The following is a 17,654-nucleotide window of genomic DNA, read 5'->3' as shown; positions in this document are numbered from 1 at the left end:
GGAAAATTATTTCAAGCAATTAGTTTGCGAGCCCACTGAAATAGTAAACAATTTGATCCTAAACTAATGTTGAGCTTCAAAACGGGTACAGGCCAAAGTGAACACAAGGTTGTCATAGGAAAACTGAATACTGTAGCTCCTAAATCTGCCAAAAATCAACGAAAAATATATCAGTTGAAAGAAGGAGATAATAATTTACTTGATGCCTTTCTGAGAGACAATCCACTGCACTGCACTGCAAAATCACCAACTTTGGTGATCTTTTACTGAAACTAAAAATTTAGCACAGACTTCAATTCAAGTGATTGCAACAGTTTTCACAATGGAACTTTGTCTCAAAACCTGGCAGAAAATTCAAAGAGATTCTGGTTGTATGTAAAATATGCTAGTGGCAAGACAAAATCAACACATTCTCTGTGCAATAGCAACAGAAATACCATTAATGATAGTTCTGCTAAAGCAGAGTTAAAAAGACATCCTTCCAAAATTCCTTTGTCAAAGAAGATGAAGTAAATATTCCAAAATTGGGTCTGCGAATTTTCTTTTATCTCGTCTATCATTGCAAATCTTTGTCCTTTCAATGGAGTTTTTAACTTTGGAAATAAAAAAAAGTCAGCAGGTGCCATGCCTGGAGAGTACAGAGGATGCGGCAGCACAATGATTTTGTTTCTTGTGCAAAAGCCATGCACCAACATGGATGAATGTGGGGGAGCATTATCGTGATGCAAGAGCCACGAATTATCTTGCCACATTTCAGGCTGTTCCCTTCTCACATTTTCTTGCAGGCACCACAACACATCCTGATAGTACCATTGATTAACAGTTCATCCCTGTGGCATGAATTCATGATGAACTAATACTTGAAAGTAAATTAAAACTATTGGCATGGCTTTCATATGTGACCTGATCTGACAAGCTGTTTTGATCTTGGAGAACCTCTCCTGATCAATTCTGAAGACTGAATCTTGGTCTCAACATCATAACCATAGATCCACCTCTTATCACCAGTTATGATTCTCTTAAAGAACATCTTGTTCTCATTTGTGCAATTGAAAAGATCTACACAGATTGTGAGATGGAGGAATTTCTGATCTTGACTCATGAATCATGCGGTGAACTTGGCAGCAACATGATGCATTACAATATGCTGAGTCAGGATTTCATGACATGATTCAACTGAAATGTTACATTCTTCTGCAATCTCTTGGACAGTTAGTACTTAATTGGCACACACAATCTCACTGATATTCCTGACATGAGCGTGATCGGTAGACATTGAAGGGTGTCCTTAATGAGGGTCATCTTTAACTTTCATCCAGCCACTTTTAAACTGTGTGAGCCATTTATAACACCAAGTACAGCTTAAGCACTCATCACTGTAGGCTCCCTGCATCATTTTGTGTGCCTCTGTGAAGGTTTTCTTGAGTTTCATGCAAAATTTGATGCAGATGCATTGCTCCTGTAATGCTGCCATCTTGAAATCCACAAACTGTGTGACACAACATTCTACTCAATACAACACTGAACAATAACTAACTGACACACATGAATCTTCCAGCTGTTACACGTGAAACACAGGCGTGCACAGGGATGCTAACTGCATTTTGCTCCAACACACTATTGGTGTGAAATTACGGATGTTCCAGGATTTTTTCAACAGATCTTGTAGATATCCTCAGAATAGTGAAGTAACTTAACTCACTTAATAAAAGCAAGTCTTCTGCTCCAGATTGTATATCAGTCAGGTTTTTTTCAGAGTATGCTGATGCAGTTCTCCATACTTAACAATCATATACAACCACTAGCTCAATGAAAGATCTGTACCCAAAGACTGGAAAGTTGCACAGGATATACCAATATTCAAGATAGGCAATGGGAGTAATCCACTAAATTACAGGTCCATATCGTTAATATCAACATGTAGCATGATTCTGGAATATATATTGTGTTTGAACATCGTGAATTATCTCGAAGGGAATGGTCTAATGACACATAGTCAACATGGATTTAGAAATCATAATTCTTGTGAAACACAACTAGCTCTTAACTCACATGAAGTGTTGAGTGATATCAACAAAGGATGCCAAATGGATTCCATATTTCTAGATTTCCAGAAGGCTTTTGACATCGTGCCTCACAAGTGGCTTGTAATCAAATTGCGTACTGATTTTTATGTTACATAGTTGGTTGCGTGTACTTAAACTTATGACTTGACTTTTTCTGTGTTCATAAATATTTTATTTTTATCTGTTTTTACTTTTATGTTGTAATTTCATGTACTGACACATTCCATGGCCTTGGAGATTTGCTCCTCAATTTGGTCCTACGGAACTTTACTTGTAAATAAATAAAATGGGATTTTGTCTCAGTTATGTAACTGGATTCATGATTTCCTGTCAGAGAGGTCACAGTTAGTAGCAACTGATGTAAAGTCACACAGTAAAACAAAAGTGATTTCTGGCATTTCCCAGGATTTTGTTATAGGACATCTCTTGTTCCCTACCTATGTAAATGATTTAGGAGACAATGTCAGCAGCCATCTTAGGCTGTTTGCAGCTGATTCTGTCATTTATCATCTAGTTAAGTCATCAGGAGATCAAAATCAGTTGCAAAATGATTTAGATAAGATATTTGTATGGTTTGGAAAGGCAAACCTACATTTCGCCGATGACATTGTAATTCTGACAGAGACAGCAAAGGACTTCGAAGAGCAGTTGAATGGAATGGACAGTGTCTTGAAAGGAGGATATAAGATGAACATCAACAAAAGCAAAACGAGGATAATGGAATGTAGTCAAATTAAGTCGGGTGATGCTGAGGGAATTAGATTAGGAAATGAGACACTTAAAGTAGTAAAGGAGTTTTGCTTTTTGGGGAGCAAAATAACTGATGATGGTCGAAGTAGAGAGGATATAAACTGGACTGGCAATGGCAAGGAAAGAGTTTCTGAAGAAGAGAAATTTGTTCACATCGAGTATAGATTTAAGTGTCAGGAAGTCATTTCTGAAAGTATTTGTATGGAGTGTAGCCATGTATGGAAGTGAAACATGGACGATAAATAGTTTGGACAAGAAGAGAATAGAAGCTTTCGAAATGTGGTGCTACAGAAGAATGCTGAAGATTAGATGGGTAGATCAAATAAGTAATGAGGAAGTATTGAATAGGATTGGGGAGAAGAGAAGTTTGTGGCACAACTTGACCAGAAGAAGTGATCGGTTGGTAGGACATGTTCTGAGGCATCAAGGGATAACCAATTTAGCATTGGAGGGCAGCGTGGAGGGTAAAAATCGTAGAGGGAGACCAAGAGATGAATACACTAAACAGATTCAGAAGGATGTAGGTTGCAGTAGGTACTGGGAGATGAAGAAGCTTGCACAGGATAGAGTAGCATGGAGAGCTGCATCAAACCAGTCTCAGGACTGAAGACCACAACAACAACAACAACAACAATTTGTATGGTGTGAAAATTGGCAACTGACCCAAAATAATGAAAAGTTTGAGGTCATTCGAGTGAGTGCTAAAAGGAATCCATTAAAATTTGGTTACGCAAGAACTCAATCAAACCTAAAGGCTTTAAATTCGACTAAATACCTAGGAATTACAATTATGAACAACTTAAAACTGGAAAGAACACATTAAAAATGTTGTGGGGAAGGAGAATGAAAGACTATGTTTTATTGGCAGAACACTTAGAAGATGCAACAGACCTACTAAAGAGACTGCCTACATTATACTTGTCTGTCCTCTTTGGGAGTACTGCTGTGCAGTGTGGGATCCTTACGAGATAGGATTAATGGAGTACATCAAGAAATTACAAAGAAGGGCAGCATGTTTTTTATTATTGAGAAATAGGAGAGAGATTGGAATAAGAGAATAATTGTGAAGGTGGTTTGATGAACACTCTGCAGGTACTTAAGTGGGATTTGTAGAGTAGCCATGTGGCACATAAGTGTAGATGTCACAACAGGAACAGGCAGGTTGACTTACAATGTAACTGGTTGTCTATTTCAAATAATATTTCTTAATATATCCCATAACTGAATGAATTTTACATTCCTACTAAACCTACATGATTATCACAAAATATTCTTCTCGTTCTGCAATTAATTTTCATCTAGAACATAAGTCAGTACAGCTGACATATTCATTCTAAGGGAATCAGCAATTATATTGCTATTTGAAATAACTATCATTATTTTTTATTTTCAGTTTCAATTTTCTAATTACAGAATATTTTTCAATCACTCTGGATCATCTTCAGATATAACACAAAGAAAAACTAAATATTTACTAACTAATATCTTGCAATAAGTAAAAAAAATATATTGTACATACGAGCAGAATTTATCTAAGTAGCTGTGTCAGCAACTCATCTTGTTTGCTAGAAACCTCATATCACATTACTGTGTTTTGCAGCTGTGGTCAGTGTTTTCGATAATTATCTGTTGGTGGCAGGGGAGAATAGCATGGGAGAGGGAAAAGGAAGGAAGGAGAGGCAATGGTAGATGGGTCTTGTTAAAAATTATAAAAAGTGTAATTGTGTACAGTTACTAAAACTGCATGAAACTAGCATGAGAGGAACAAAGAAATTGCTATTATAAAACAAGTTGCAGTAAGCAACAGTTGTCCAGTCTCAACAGTAACTAAGTTACTACAGATAATTGAAAAACAATAGAGTAAAATCAGTGGCAGTATGGTCACAGCTAAACAGGAAAATCATGTACATACCTAGTGGTTATAAAGGACAAGTTTCCATAAATTATTGCTAGACAGTTTCACACTACCAATTTGCATGTAGTATGTAAGACTAATAGCAATATTTGCTTCAGCCTGAGGAACTGTGTGTATAAAAAAAGCCTCGAAATTCATGGGAGGAACTGTGTATAAAAGTGTGGAAAATGTGCAAAAGTTTATGTAGGTCAGACAGACAGTAGGTTAGAGATACACTTCAAAGAGCACACTTTAGTTCACAATAATAAAACAATATTTAGTGAACATTTTCTCACATAAAAGTGTGCTGTTGATACCACTGATATGCAATTTGAAGTGTTGCACAATGAAGCTATGGGACACCTCCTCAGTGTTGTCAGAAATGGAGATTTTTAGAAATTGAGATTTTTACACACTCTTTCAGAGCCTGGCAGTACATTGAATCAACATAATGATATTCTTAACCATGAATTTTTGTAGAAACATTGAAGGCCTCTTCCAATTGTCCACCTCTACACAGCGCACATATGACCAGCAGCATCACTCTGACAAGAGACAGTGGCAGCACATTGGCTCACACACTCTCCTTGCAGCAGGCTGGCATGCAGACTGGCTTCTGTAAACACTGTAAAACTGCACATTGCTTGACACCACCAAGCAGAAGCAAATGCAGTTAACTATAACTGTCACATACTGTTCCCCATAACTTTATGCTGCATGTAGTTTCACTTTTATAATTTATTGTTGTATATTTTTCATGTTGTTATGCTATCACTGTGTTAAAAAATCATTATTTAATGGCGCTTAATTCAGTTCTTGGTACTCTATGTAATTCCACTTCTATATTATTATGCCTTTTATGTCTTTTATTATTTATACATCCATTGTACCATAAATTTAATTTTTTAATGAGCAGTTTTATACAATTTTACTCTTTATACTTTCAGAGCAAGACTTTATGGTTTTATACTTTCAGTGTTTCACACTTGATATTTAAAGACACTAATTCAATTTTAGTTAATTTACTTTCACCTTATATGTACTGTTTTATCCTTTTCACAGTATCCTTTTTACATCCATTGCACTACACTTTTTATGGAAAATTTTTACATACCAGTAATTTATTTTTTGCAGTTTTAGTAAAATACTCTCTCCCACATTAAACCTATACACCCCTGCATTGGTGCCCACTCTCCTCTCACCCCTCCACCCCGCCTCCACTCCCTGCTCTCAATCCCCCTTGCTCCATTTTATAATTTTACTGTTTCGTTCCATTTGCAGTTTACACATCCACTGTTTACACTTTAACATTTTAATGAGAATTTGTAGGCAATCTAACTTCTATAATTTCTAGCAAGACCACTCTACCACTTCCCCTCCTTGCTTCCTTGTAAAATATTAGTCAGTACATACCTAGTTTTACTTTATTTTAAATCTGAAGATGATCTAGAGTGATTGAAACACATAATGTAATTAAAAATTTGTGACTGAGACTGAAAATTAAATGAGAATGACTTTAAAACACAAGTGCTTAATATCAAACATTTGTGTAATACTTGTGAGGGCCATCAAGGCCATCTATAGGGTTAGTAAACCTTGTCAGATGTCAGGGGGCCCGCGCTTTTGGGTGACCTGTGCAAAAAGTTATATCTCTATATGTATGTTTGTTCTTTATTCCATTGTGATTCCTTGAAGATTGAAATTTTGCTGAACTATTTGTATTGGACTATCGTACAAGCATGAATGGCCAATGTTAATAGCAATGCTTTTGTTAGATTATAAATTTAAAATAACAGTTAATATACTGACACAACAAAGAGATTTTTATGGGTTGTCAGGCTTTTCTTGGGGCAATGACACCTAATACTGCTTTCATTGACAGAATTCAGTTTTTGTGATACTTGCTCCTGCACTTGTCACTGCTGATCAAGCTAAACCTTAGTGGCACTGCAGTACTTCGCTTATTGTTTGAACTTGAGCTGTGGCCTTAATTTACCTTCATATCACTTTCATAGCTACAAATAAATACCACATGTGCACATTAATGTCACTTTAATTTACTTTCATGAAACCTCATTACTTCCATCCATCATTTCCTTTCAACAAGTGATCAGAATGTAGTGTGAGCTTCAAATGTTGTCAGCACTCCTGGAGATATTTCTTGTGCAACATTCCTCACAGTGAAGCCACCATAAAGATTTCCCCTTTGTGCCCCATACTGCCCACAGACATGACTCATCAGAAGCTGGACAAGCTAAAGCCTTCTACTGATCAAAATCAATTTTACAACACATATTGATAACCAATTGCATGGGTGACTGAACATCAATATTGCCAAAATAAAATGACGAGTTCTCACATCCAGCATTGGCACATTTGCCAGTGACTAATGGTCATATCTATATGAGAGATTAAATATATTTAAATATGGATTGAGTGACTTTCTAAAGCCCATATGGCATCAACAATAGCATTTATTCCATTGATAATAGGCCTACAGGCATTTAGAGACTCTAGCCTTATGACTTTGCTATTTTCATAAAAATGGCATTGACAGCAACACTCTGTCATCACACTTGACTCATTGTCAGTGTACTGGTGTTTTGCATGTGGTATGTTTCAAATTAAAGTACTGTTCTTATTTTCATTTATTAAATTACCGTTAGGAGTGTTGGTAGTGTGGAAGTTGTCATTTCCATGAAAATTATGCTTCTTTGCTTGGGCAGGTATTAGCAGTATCTATGTATCTGCCTAGCTATTTCCTTTATATTGTTTTTAATCTGAGGTACGTTACAAAACTTAATACTACTACTTTTTCACTGTTGTTTAAAGCTTTTCTTGTTTGTGTAAAAATATTTTTGTAGGTATTTTAATTATTTATTTTCAGAATAGTGTCAGGTTATGCACATAAGTCTGGTGCTCAGAAGTGATCAGAAAAACGTAAATGGAATGAAAAATTTGTGAAAGAGCTACAGAAAAAATGATAGGTAGCTACTTTTTGCTGAAAGATAATGCAGTGTCAAGTGTATTTTGCCATCTGATGAAGGAGAGATAAGCAAACAAAAGTTGGAGTCTGATGGATGTAGTGACTATCACTGTAGTCCACATGACCCTGGGCAATTGTCATATTCATTTAAGAACAGTGACAGAGACATAACTGTTAGAAAGGGTGCTTCAAATGTTGACCTTCAAACACTTCAATGGTCTGTAGACAAACAAAGGAGAAATTTTGTCAAGCATCATTTCTACTCCAAATGCCCTAACAACAAATCTTAAGTAAAAAGAGATTGGTTAGTCTGAACTGACAGCTACAAAAAACTCTGCTCTTGACCATGCTTTTATTTCAGAGTGATCCCATATAGCCTATTAGACCTATGTTATTGAAACTAGATGATGGATTTGACAACATGAAAGTAACTTCGAAAGAGCTAACTCTATTCTACTTGACCACAAGAATAGTTTGTTGCATAAAAATTGTTATTTAACATGGAGATGTTATGAACAAATCCTGAATGTCACAGTGTGCACTCCACATTCCAGAAACTATCACAGGAGGAAAGAAATTTTTATGTAAGTTGTTAAACATAATTTTAGGTGTTATTACCTTAGTAGTCCCATGAATTATCCCCAGTTAGGGGAAGTAGCCACCAGTTAAGAGAGCTAGATACTGTTAACCTCTTGGGGTTAATTGAGTTAGTGACTAAATGTGATCCATTTTTAAGACTGCATACAATTTATGTTGGAAGCTGTCAAGAGAAACATGAAAAGATAGCGCACTATTTATTTTGGACAGCATAGAATGAATCTTTTTGTGGGGTCAATACATTAAAAAAAACTTAGAAGAAAGGAAAAATCGGTTTTTTCCCATTTATTTGCAATTCTACTCTAGATCTGTCTAAGACTGAAGTGAGTGCAGTTACTTTTCCAGATATGACAAAGCCAGCAAAAAGCAAAGGACTTCCATTTCTTCTTGTAAAATTTATAAGTTGAAGTTATAAATTTATAAATTGAAGTTGTAAATTTATAATTTAAAGTTACAATGTATGTTTCCTGTACTTTGCATTGCACTCAGGATTTTCATTATCCTAAAAATAACTATTGCTTCAGGTGAAAGAGGATTCAGTAAATTAGTATTTATGAAAGTCATTTAAGGTCAACTTTAGTCCACAGAAGAATGTAACATTGTTACACTGTTATCATAGAAAATAAACTTGTTTCTAAAATGAGCTTCAACAATGTAGTGGATAACTTCATAAGCTGCACTATCATTGTCCAAAACTGTTCAGCTGACATACTGACAGTTTCAAGCAGATTTTTAAAATCAAGATAAAGATATATGCTGCAAAGGTTTTGCACTAAATGTTAGGTTTGGTTCTTTTAGCAGCTAATTATTATTATTGTTATTATTTGTACTAATATTTGTATCTCTTCAAATATTGTACATTCAATCAATAAATAAATTACTGACAGTGCACTGAGCAGGGATGTGTGAAACAACATACTAAAGAATCAGTATTTGTGATTGTTGACTCCTATTGGCTGAGAAGGCTTGGGGGCCCTCACAAAAATTTGACTAGGGGCCCATGAAATCTATGGGTGGACCTTTTGCCATTATGGGGTTGGTCTGAGAAGTCTTGTAAATTTCCATGAAAGAATTGAAATTTTTGTTGCTCCTTCATGCTTGGTAAGCTTGAGTATTGCAAGGATCATACAAAGAATTTCAACAATGTACAGTGTACAGTTATTGTTGACAGCTGTCTCAATAGGTCAGTTTGTTGAATGCAACTGAAAATGGAGGAAAAACAAGTTTTGTGTTTCTGTTAAATATTTTCAATTGAAGAGTTGGACTGCTGCACAAATCCAAACAGAACTAGACAAAGTTCACACAGACTCTGCACCATCATTGAAGACCATTTGCTTTTGGATTAATGAATTTAAATGTGGTTAACAAGCACTGAAATCGAAATATGCTCAGGTCATCTAGGTCCAGTCACCACAAAGGAAATCACTATTAAAATCCATGATACATTAATGCAAGAACAGAATAAAAATTTATGAGATTTTTGAGACTGTAGGCATCTCCAATCGGTGACTGCATAATAATATCCTGCAAGGAGAATTGGCTGAGAAGAAGCCGTGTACAAACTGGGTGCCACAATTGCTCACAGTCAACCAAAAGCACATCCAGCACAACATTTCAACACAATGTCTGATGATGTTCAATCACAATCCATGAGACAGTGCTGATTTGTGGCAGTTGATGAAACCTCAATCCATTATTACATGTCAGAGTGAAAATGGCAGTCAAAACAGCAGACAAATGTGGCAAAAGAGCACTGAAGAAGCAAAGATTATTTTGTCAGCTAGTTATGTGATCGCCACTGTGTTTTGGGATCCCCAGGGAATAACTCCAATAGATAACTTGGAAAAAAACCAGAACCACAACTGGACTCTATTATGCTTCATTGTTTGCTCATCTGAAACTTGGTTGGCTGAAAAAAAGACCAAGGTTGGATTGAAAAAAGGTACTCTTTCACCAGGATGGATCTGCTTTGAACTGGTTCCACACCAACCCTGTTCACCAGGCTTAGCCCCACACGACTTCTTCCTGTTCCCTAACTTGAAACGTTGGCTTTCTGGGAAGAAATTTTCATTAAATAAGGAAGTGCTAGTTGCAGTCAAGAAGTATTTTGCAGAGTATAACAGAAACTATTTCTCGAATGCAATGAAAAAGCTGGAGGATCACTGGACCAAGTGTGTTTCTCTCAGAGGAGACTATGTCAAGGAGTAAGGCAAGTTGTTTAAAAAACAAACATTTTTTTCCTTGCTTTTTTATCAGATTTATCAAACAGTCTATGTATAATTTCTGAAATATTAGCTTTCTGTGCTGCTTTGAATGTTACTGACACTGTATCATATGTCATGTAGAAGTATAAAAATGTGTGCTTGAAAGTTCTTCCTTTCTCCCAAATACTCTGTGTCAAAGTCGTTCTGAAACCATTCTCTCTTCCTTACTATTTTGGTACAAGGCAAAGTTTTGGATTCAGAACCATACAGAAAAAATAAATATAAAAGAACAGTAAACACACATCAATCAAAAAAGAAGACAATTCTCTCAAGAGGTTTTAGTCATGATTTGTTACAAACATTATTGTCAAATACAAATACATTATATACAACACAGTTTACATAGATATTCATTGTACCTGAGATGGGAAAACACTATTATACAATGTCTTAATTACAATACACAACTCATTAAAAATATTATTCATGAAAAGGCACTTAATAAATTTTATAACAAATTTCCTTTAGTGGCAATAATGCATAACACCCCATGATACTGAGAAGGTTGGCCACTAGTATCTATGAGCCTGGTACAAATTATGAAGTGGTATCCACTCAGGTCCTTCATTACTACACTGTGAATTCTCTTGGATTTTTGAATATGTCAATTCTGTACAACAGTCAGGCTGAAAAAAATAAAATAAATGATGAGTTAATTTGGCTGCCATATTATCTTCCTGTAAAATGAAAATTCAGGTTAAATTATTGCTCTTCAGAAAAGCAACACAAATCTCTTGGAAACACTGTAACTGCAGGTACACAACTGATAAGGTACATATTTAATTATTGTACATATTTAATCAACCTGATTTTACATGCTCCCACTACTCACTCCTCAGGGCAGGAATAATTCCATCACATCAAGGTTTTTCATATTTGCTGGTGTGATTGTTTTGTCATACTTGTCTTGCTGTTTAGGACAACTCACTGTCACACTTGTAGTCACACTTATTTGATTTCGTCTCTTCCTCAGACAAGGGATCTGGTTTCGAATGCCCTATTTTTTTGTGGCTAACTTTTCCTGGTAATTTTCTTTTATGTTAGCACTTAATACAGGTTTGGTAGAGCTCATGTTGACACTCTGCAGGAAAGTTAATTCCTGCATAGTAGACAACCAACGCCAAACACAAACTGCTGTTTGCAGAAATGATTAAATTCAACTAGTACTATCTACCAATGAGTTCACTTCATTAGAATGCAAATGAGGCACCGAGGGCCATAAGGGCCAAATCCACACCATCTTAAACCCCCTATATTTAAGTGAATATCAAAGAAACCAGTGAGACACCTTTTCGTGAATGTTCAGATATATCTGCAATGTGGGCCTACAGTACAGATAAACCTGACCCACCATAAGATCAACAGATGTCAGAAGCATGTCTCAGAATCAATAATGATGTGCTTTATGGTTTTCAGTGCCTCAGATGACTTACTTTAGGATAAAATCCAAAACTTAATGTATTATATCTCACTCACAATCCCAAAAAAATAGGTTTTTTCATCGGTGTAACTACAATATACACTGACATCTGATCTAATTTCACTATATAGAGAATGCATTCACATAACTGTGGAGTGTGCTACTGCCTAGCAGGATTTATTCAAGAAAAACATTGATAAAAGTATGCTGCAGTGTACTACCACCTGTTGGCATTGATGTAAACTTGTAGTTGAGTGGTAAGGGCTAGCAGTGCACACAGTGAACCATGCACATTATTTATCAAATCCGTATGTATTTGGCAATTACGTCACACCAGTTGCACATGCGCAGAAGCTCCCTAAAATGTACACAACTGAAGATGTGCTTGTAACCTCGGTACCAAGGAGCAACATGTAGCACAGTGTAGTAGATTTAGTGCCATGTATTTCAGATTACCACATCTACATTATGTTTAACTGCATTCAAAGAAACATAGCCAATAAATCTGCAAGGCGACAAAAGTTAGGGTGTTCACATACTCTCGTGCTCTTACACAGCAGCTGCCACTGCTGATGTGTTCTCTGTATCTTGTTTTAAAATTCCTGTATGTCGTGCTTATGGATATTGTATCACAACTTTGACATTCAAGTTTATATATTTCTGATCCCTGGAATTTACCCTCTTGGTTCTTGGATGGCTTAAGTTTGACTGGAGGGTATGCACAGTTTTATATGCTATTTGGAAGCCCTGTTTCTTTAGTATGTTTGCCATTCTGTGTGTTTATTTATGTGTGTAAGTAATAGTGTATCATCTGCTTCTTTTCTGTGTGATGTCATTTTGTGTGTGTGTGTGTGTGTGTGTGTGTGTGTGTGTGTGTGTGTGTGTGTGTGTGTGTGTGTGTGTCAAGTGTGTTTGTGAGTTTGCAGCTTGTGAGTTATCTTGTATTCGGGAAACATTGTGTTTGTTTTTTATCTGTGTTTTTGTTTTTTGGCTGTGTCTGTGTACTGCATGTATGTCATACCTTCTGTTCCTTGCTATTTGTATGTAGAAACAAGGAAAAAGATAAAATGAGAATAAACAACCATGACAAATACCTTATACAAATGCAAGAAAACTTCCACATTCAGAAATCCATTGCTGAAAACAAACATGTGATAAATTAGCAAACAAACATCAGTACAGACTTCCTACTACATTTAATAACAGAAGTGACAAGATGAAAATCATCCCTCTTGCACCTCCAGCCACATTAAAACAAGTACTACATTCCCCCCCCCCCCCCCCCCCCCCCTCTCTCTCTCTCTCCCTCCTGCTTTCTGGTTGCCTCCCTCCCTCCCTCCCTCCCTCCCTGCCTCCCTGCCTCCCATACACACACACACACACACACACACACACACACACACACACACACACACACACACACACACACACACACACACACATTGTCCCAAAATGTAAACCAAATCGTAAAAATATGTACATAATCCAGGCCACTGAAGATGCCTTGCAGAGAATAAAAGTGAAATGCATATGGCACAAAAATTGTGTTTCATTCGGTTGTAGTTAGATGGTCAACAAGTAAAACTTAACAGTATATCATAATATTACACATAACTGAGAAAGACAGGACTACAAAAGTTGAAGATTGATTCAACAGCTTGCTGTCCTGCTCTCGCAGACTATGTCAAATGGGAGGCGGCAGACAACCTCCACTCCAGTGACCACATTCCTATTAATGTCTACCTTTAACAAAGAATGAAGCCTGAGGGAAAACCACCCAAGTTGATACTATACGAGGAAAACTGGATGCTCTATAGCCAGTTTGCTCTGCTTGAGCACAGAGACAGTGTCCACGACTCGGCAGGTCACGTTACCAATGTATTCCACTCTGCCGCTGATGCATGTATATCTAAATCATCAGGCCATCACAAAAGGCAACCTGTTCCTTGGTGGAAAGAGCACTGTTATTGTGCTATACAGGACAGGTGGACAGCACTGTGCAGATTCAAGTATAATCCAACAGCAGAGGACCTTCAAGCCTTTTGGTTAGCAAGAGCAAAAGCCAGATGAACAGAGAAGGAGAGCAAGAAGTAATCATGCCACAAGTTTCTGAAGTTCATTAATCGGTCAGCTTCCACCACTGCAGTATGGGAATCTACAAGGAAGATATCTGGGAAAAGGATGTCATGTCCATTAGCTCCCATATAGGACAAAGGAGTCCTGAAAGTCGCACTTGCAGATATTGCTCAGACAATGGCATGGAACTTTTCCAGTGACACATCACCCATGAGTCTGGTTGCAGGTCTGCACACCTATCATGAAATTCAAGAGAGGAGATGTCTTCCTTTTGCCTCAAACAATGCAGACGCATATAACCTTCCGTTCTCCATGTGGGAATTGGACACAGCATTAACCACAGCTCGCAAGACCAGCCCAGGGCCACAGTTAATTACTTATGTAATGCTGCGGCACCTTAATCCTAAATCCAAAGAAATCTTTCTTACTTTCTTTAATAAGATATGGAGAGATAGGGAATATCTTGTCCCCTGGAGGGAGTCAATAATAATCCCCATTCTTAATCCAAGGAATGACCACAGACTCCCAAGCAGCTATCAGAGTGTCACTCTAGCCAGCTGTGTACGAAAGACATTAGAGCAGATGATCAACTCCTGACTAGTCTGGACTCTGGAATCTAGAAATCTCCTCAGTCATTTACAGTGTGGATTTGAAAGTTATTGTTCCCACTTTTGACATCCTCACCCTACAGGAAGCAGCTATGCATGAAGCATTCCTAGGAAAGCAGCATGTAATATCCATCTTTTCTGACATTGAAAAGTCATACAACACTACATGGAGATGCAATATACTTTGTCAGCTGCTTCAATGGGGTTTCATGGCCACCTCCCCATTTTCTGTGGTCTTTTATTGTTGAACACTATTTTCAGTATAGAATATGGAATACACTTTCTGACAGATTTTTCTCAAGTTCATGGTATACCACAGGGGAGTGTTTTAAGCATAACTGTTTGCAACTGCAATCAGTGGCATATTGTCTGCAGTGAGAAGTCCTGTGTAGTGCTCATTGTTTTTGGGGGATTTTTCCATATTCTGTTCCATTTCTAATCCCACATCTTCCTCTTGTCAGTTACAGTTTACAGTTAGGAGACTAGAAGAATGGTCTGCTTGAACAGGTTTTAATTTATCTCCATAAAAAGCAGCATGTATTGATTTTAATCATGATCATTCCCTTTCTACACTCCCAGAACTAAGGTTGTGGGACACTGTTTTACATTTTAAGGAGATGGTGTGGTGTTTAGGTATCTTATTTGATAGCAAATTTACTTGGCTGTCACTTCTGAAGAAGCTTAAAATAAGAGCCCTTAAAGTGATGGATATCATAAAGTGCTTGAATGGGAAGAACTGGAGTGCAGATAGATCCTGCTTCCTGCAGTTTCATGTGATCTCTTCTTCAGTATGGTTGAACAGCCTATGGCTCAGCATGACCAACATATTTAAAGATGCTGGACTCCATACACCATGAGGGCATCAGATTGGTCACAGGAGCCGATAGGATAAGCCCATACTGAGCTTGTCTGCAGAGGCAGGTGAGCTGCCATTAGCTGCTTGGTGGCTGTTTCTGGTGGCTAAACAGGTGCTCAAACTCTGTGATTGTTTCCAACATCACTGCTTTCCTTGCAACTATTAATATCCACAAAACCTAGGACAACTCTGTAGCACTTGTCCAAGAGGGATGAAATCTTTGGGTATGTAGATAAAACAGCATTTATTGGATCTAGGAATGTTTCTGACAGACATACAGAGGGAGGTTTGGTGCAAAGTACTGCCCTGGTTGTTACTGAAGCCTAGAACAATTTTAGATTTGACAAACAACAAATTGTTCACTTCTGACTATGTTATTAAGAATAGATTTATTAACATTTTAACTGAGTACCAGGACTCTAGCATAATATACACTGAAGCAACAGAGAAACTGGTATAGGGATGCATATTCAAATACAGAGATATGTAAACAAGCAGAATACGATGCTGTGGTTGGCAACACCTTTATAAGACAACAAGTATCTGGCACAGCTGTTAGATAAGTTACTGTTGCTAAAATGGCATGTTATCAAGATTTAAGTGAGTTTGAATGTGGTGTTGTAATCGATGCACGAGCGATGGAACACAGCATCTCTGAGGTAGCAATGAAGTGGGGATTTTCCCATACGACCATTTCATAAGTGTACTGTGAATATCAAGAATCTGGTAAAACATCAAATCTCCATCATCTCTGAGGCCAGAAAAAGATCCTGCAAGAACAGGACCAATGATGACTGAAGAGAATTGTTCAATATGATAAAAGTGCAACCCTCCTGCAAATTTCAATGCTGGGCCATCAGTGTGCAAACCATTCACTGAAAAATCATTGGTGTGGGCCTTTGGGGCTGAAGGTCCACTTGTGCACCCTTGATGACTGCATGAGACAAACCTTTACACCTCAATTGGGCCCATCAACACTGACATTGGACTGTTGATGACTAGTCAGATGAGTCTTGTTTCAAATTGTATTGGGCAGATGGACATGTACTGATATGGAGACAACCTCATGAATCCCTGGACCCTGGATGTCAGCAGGGGACTGTTCAAGATGGTGGAAGCTCTGTAATGGTGTGGGGCATGTGCAATTGGAGTAATATGGAACCCCTGATACGTCTAGATATGACACTGGCAGGTGGTACGCACATAAGCATCCTGTCTGATCACCTGAATACATTCATGTCCATTGTGCATTCCGATGGACTTGATAATTCCAGCAGGACAATGTGACACCCCGCATGTCCAGAATTGCTATAGAGTGGCTCCAGGAACACTCTTCTCCTAAGTTTAAACATTTTTGCTGACAACCAAACTCCCCAGACATGAACATCATTGAGCATATCTGGGGTGCCTTGTGACATTCTGTCCGGAAGAGATATCCACCCTCTCATACTCTTATGGATTTATGGACAGCCCTGAATGATTCATAGTGTCAATACCCTCCAGCACTACTTCAGACATTAGTCATGCCCATGCCAGGTTGTGTTGTGGCACTTCAGTGTGCTCGCGGGTCCCTACATGATATTAGGCAAGTGTACCAGTTTCTTTGGCTCTTCAGTGTATATGCAGATGGTTTAAACAGTAGGATGCTATCAGTTGTTCTGTCATTTTTCGTGCCTGTCTTCAGGTTCTGTCTGCCTAGTGATTTTATTACCTTTGATGCTGAGCTCTATGCGATTCTTCAAGCTGTGGACCAGATGAAACGTGATCATGGATCTAAATTTCTCATCTGCTCTGATTCACTTAGTGCCCTGCAGACCACCCAGTATATGTTCCTAGCAGATAGAACTGTTCAGAACATCCATGATGCCATCCTGCACTTACAGGGACAAAGAAAGGAGGTATCATTCTGCTGGGTACCAGGAAACATGGGTATGCATTGGAATGACTTAGCCAGTACCACAACCAAGGAGGTATGTACCCTTCCCAACATAACAGACTGTCCTATCCCTCAGCGTGCAGCACTGTCATTACTGCGTAGGTCTATCATGCATCTTTGGGAGGAAGAGTGGCTGGACGTGACGGATAAGAAGTTGCAATCAATAAAAGAGACTGTGAGCCATGGCCCATCTCCTTCTGG

General features: G+C 37.8%; 1 protein-coding gene across 1 annotated transcript in view; it reads right to left on the bottom strand.

Annotated features, from left to right (window-relative positions):
• Positions 1–11,030: 11,030 nt before the first annotated feature.
• The window catches only part of LOC126471337 (Down syndrome cell adhesion molecule-like protein Dscam2), a 198,623-nt gene continuing 191,999 nt past the window's right edge, over positions 11,031–17,654 (bottom strand). Inside the window, exon 13 of the mRNA XM_050099458.1 lies at positions 11,031–11,183. Coding sequence (XP_049955415.1) covers positions 11,070–11,183 — 114 coding nt within the window. The 3' untranslated portion in view covers positions 11,031–11,069. The remainder of the gene's footprint in view (positions 11,184–17,654) is intronic.

The sequence above is a fragment of the Schistocerca serialis genome, chromosome 3, assembly GCF_023864345.2.
Source record: "Schistocerca serialis cubense isolate TAMUIC-IGC-003099 chromosome 3, iqSchSeri2.2, whole genome shotgun sequence".
Taxonomy (NCBI): Eukaryota; Metazoa; Arthropoda; class Insecta; order Orthoptera; family Acrididae; genus Schistocerca; species Schistocerca serialis.
Note: the sequence above shows the minus strand (reverse complement) of the source record. Positions and strands in the feature narration are given on the sequence as shown.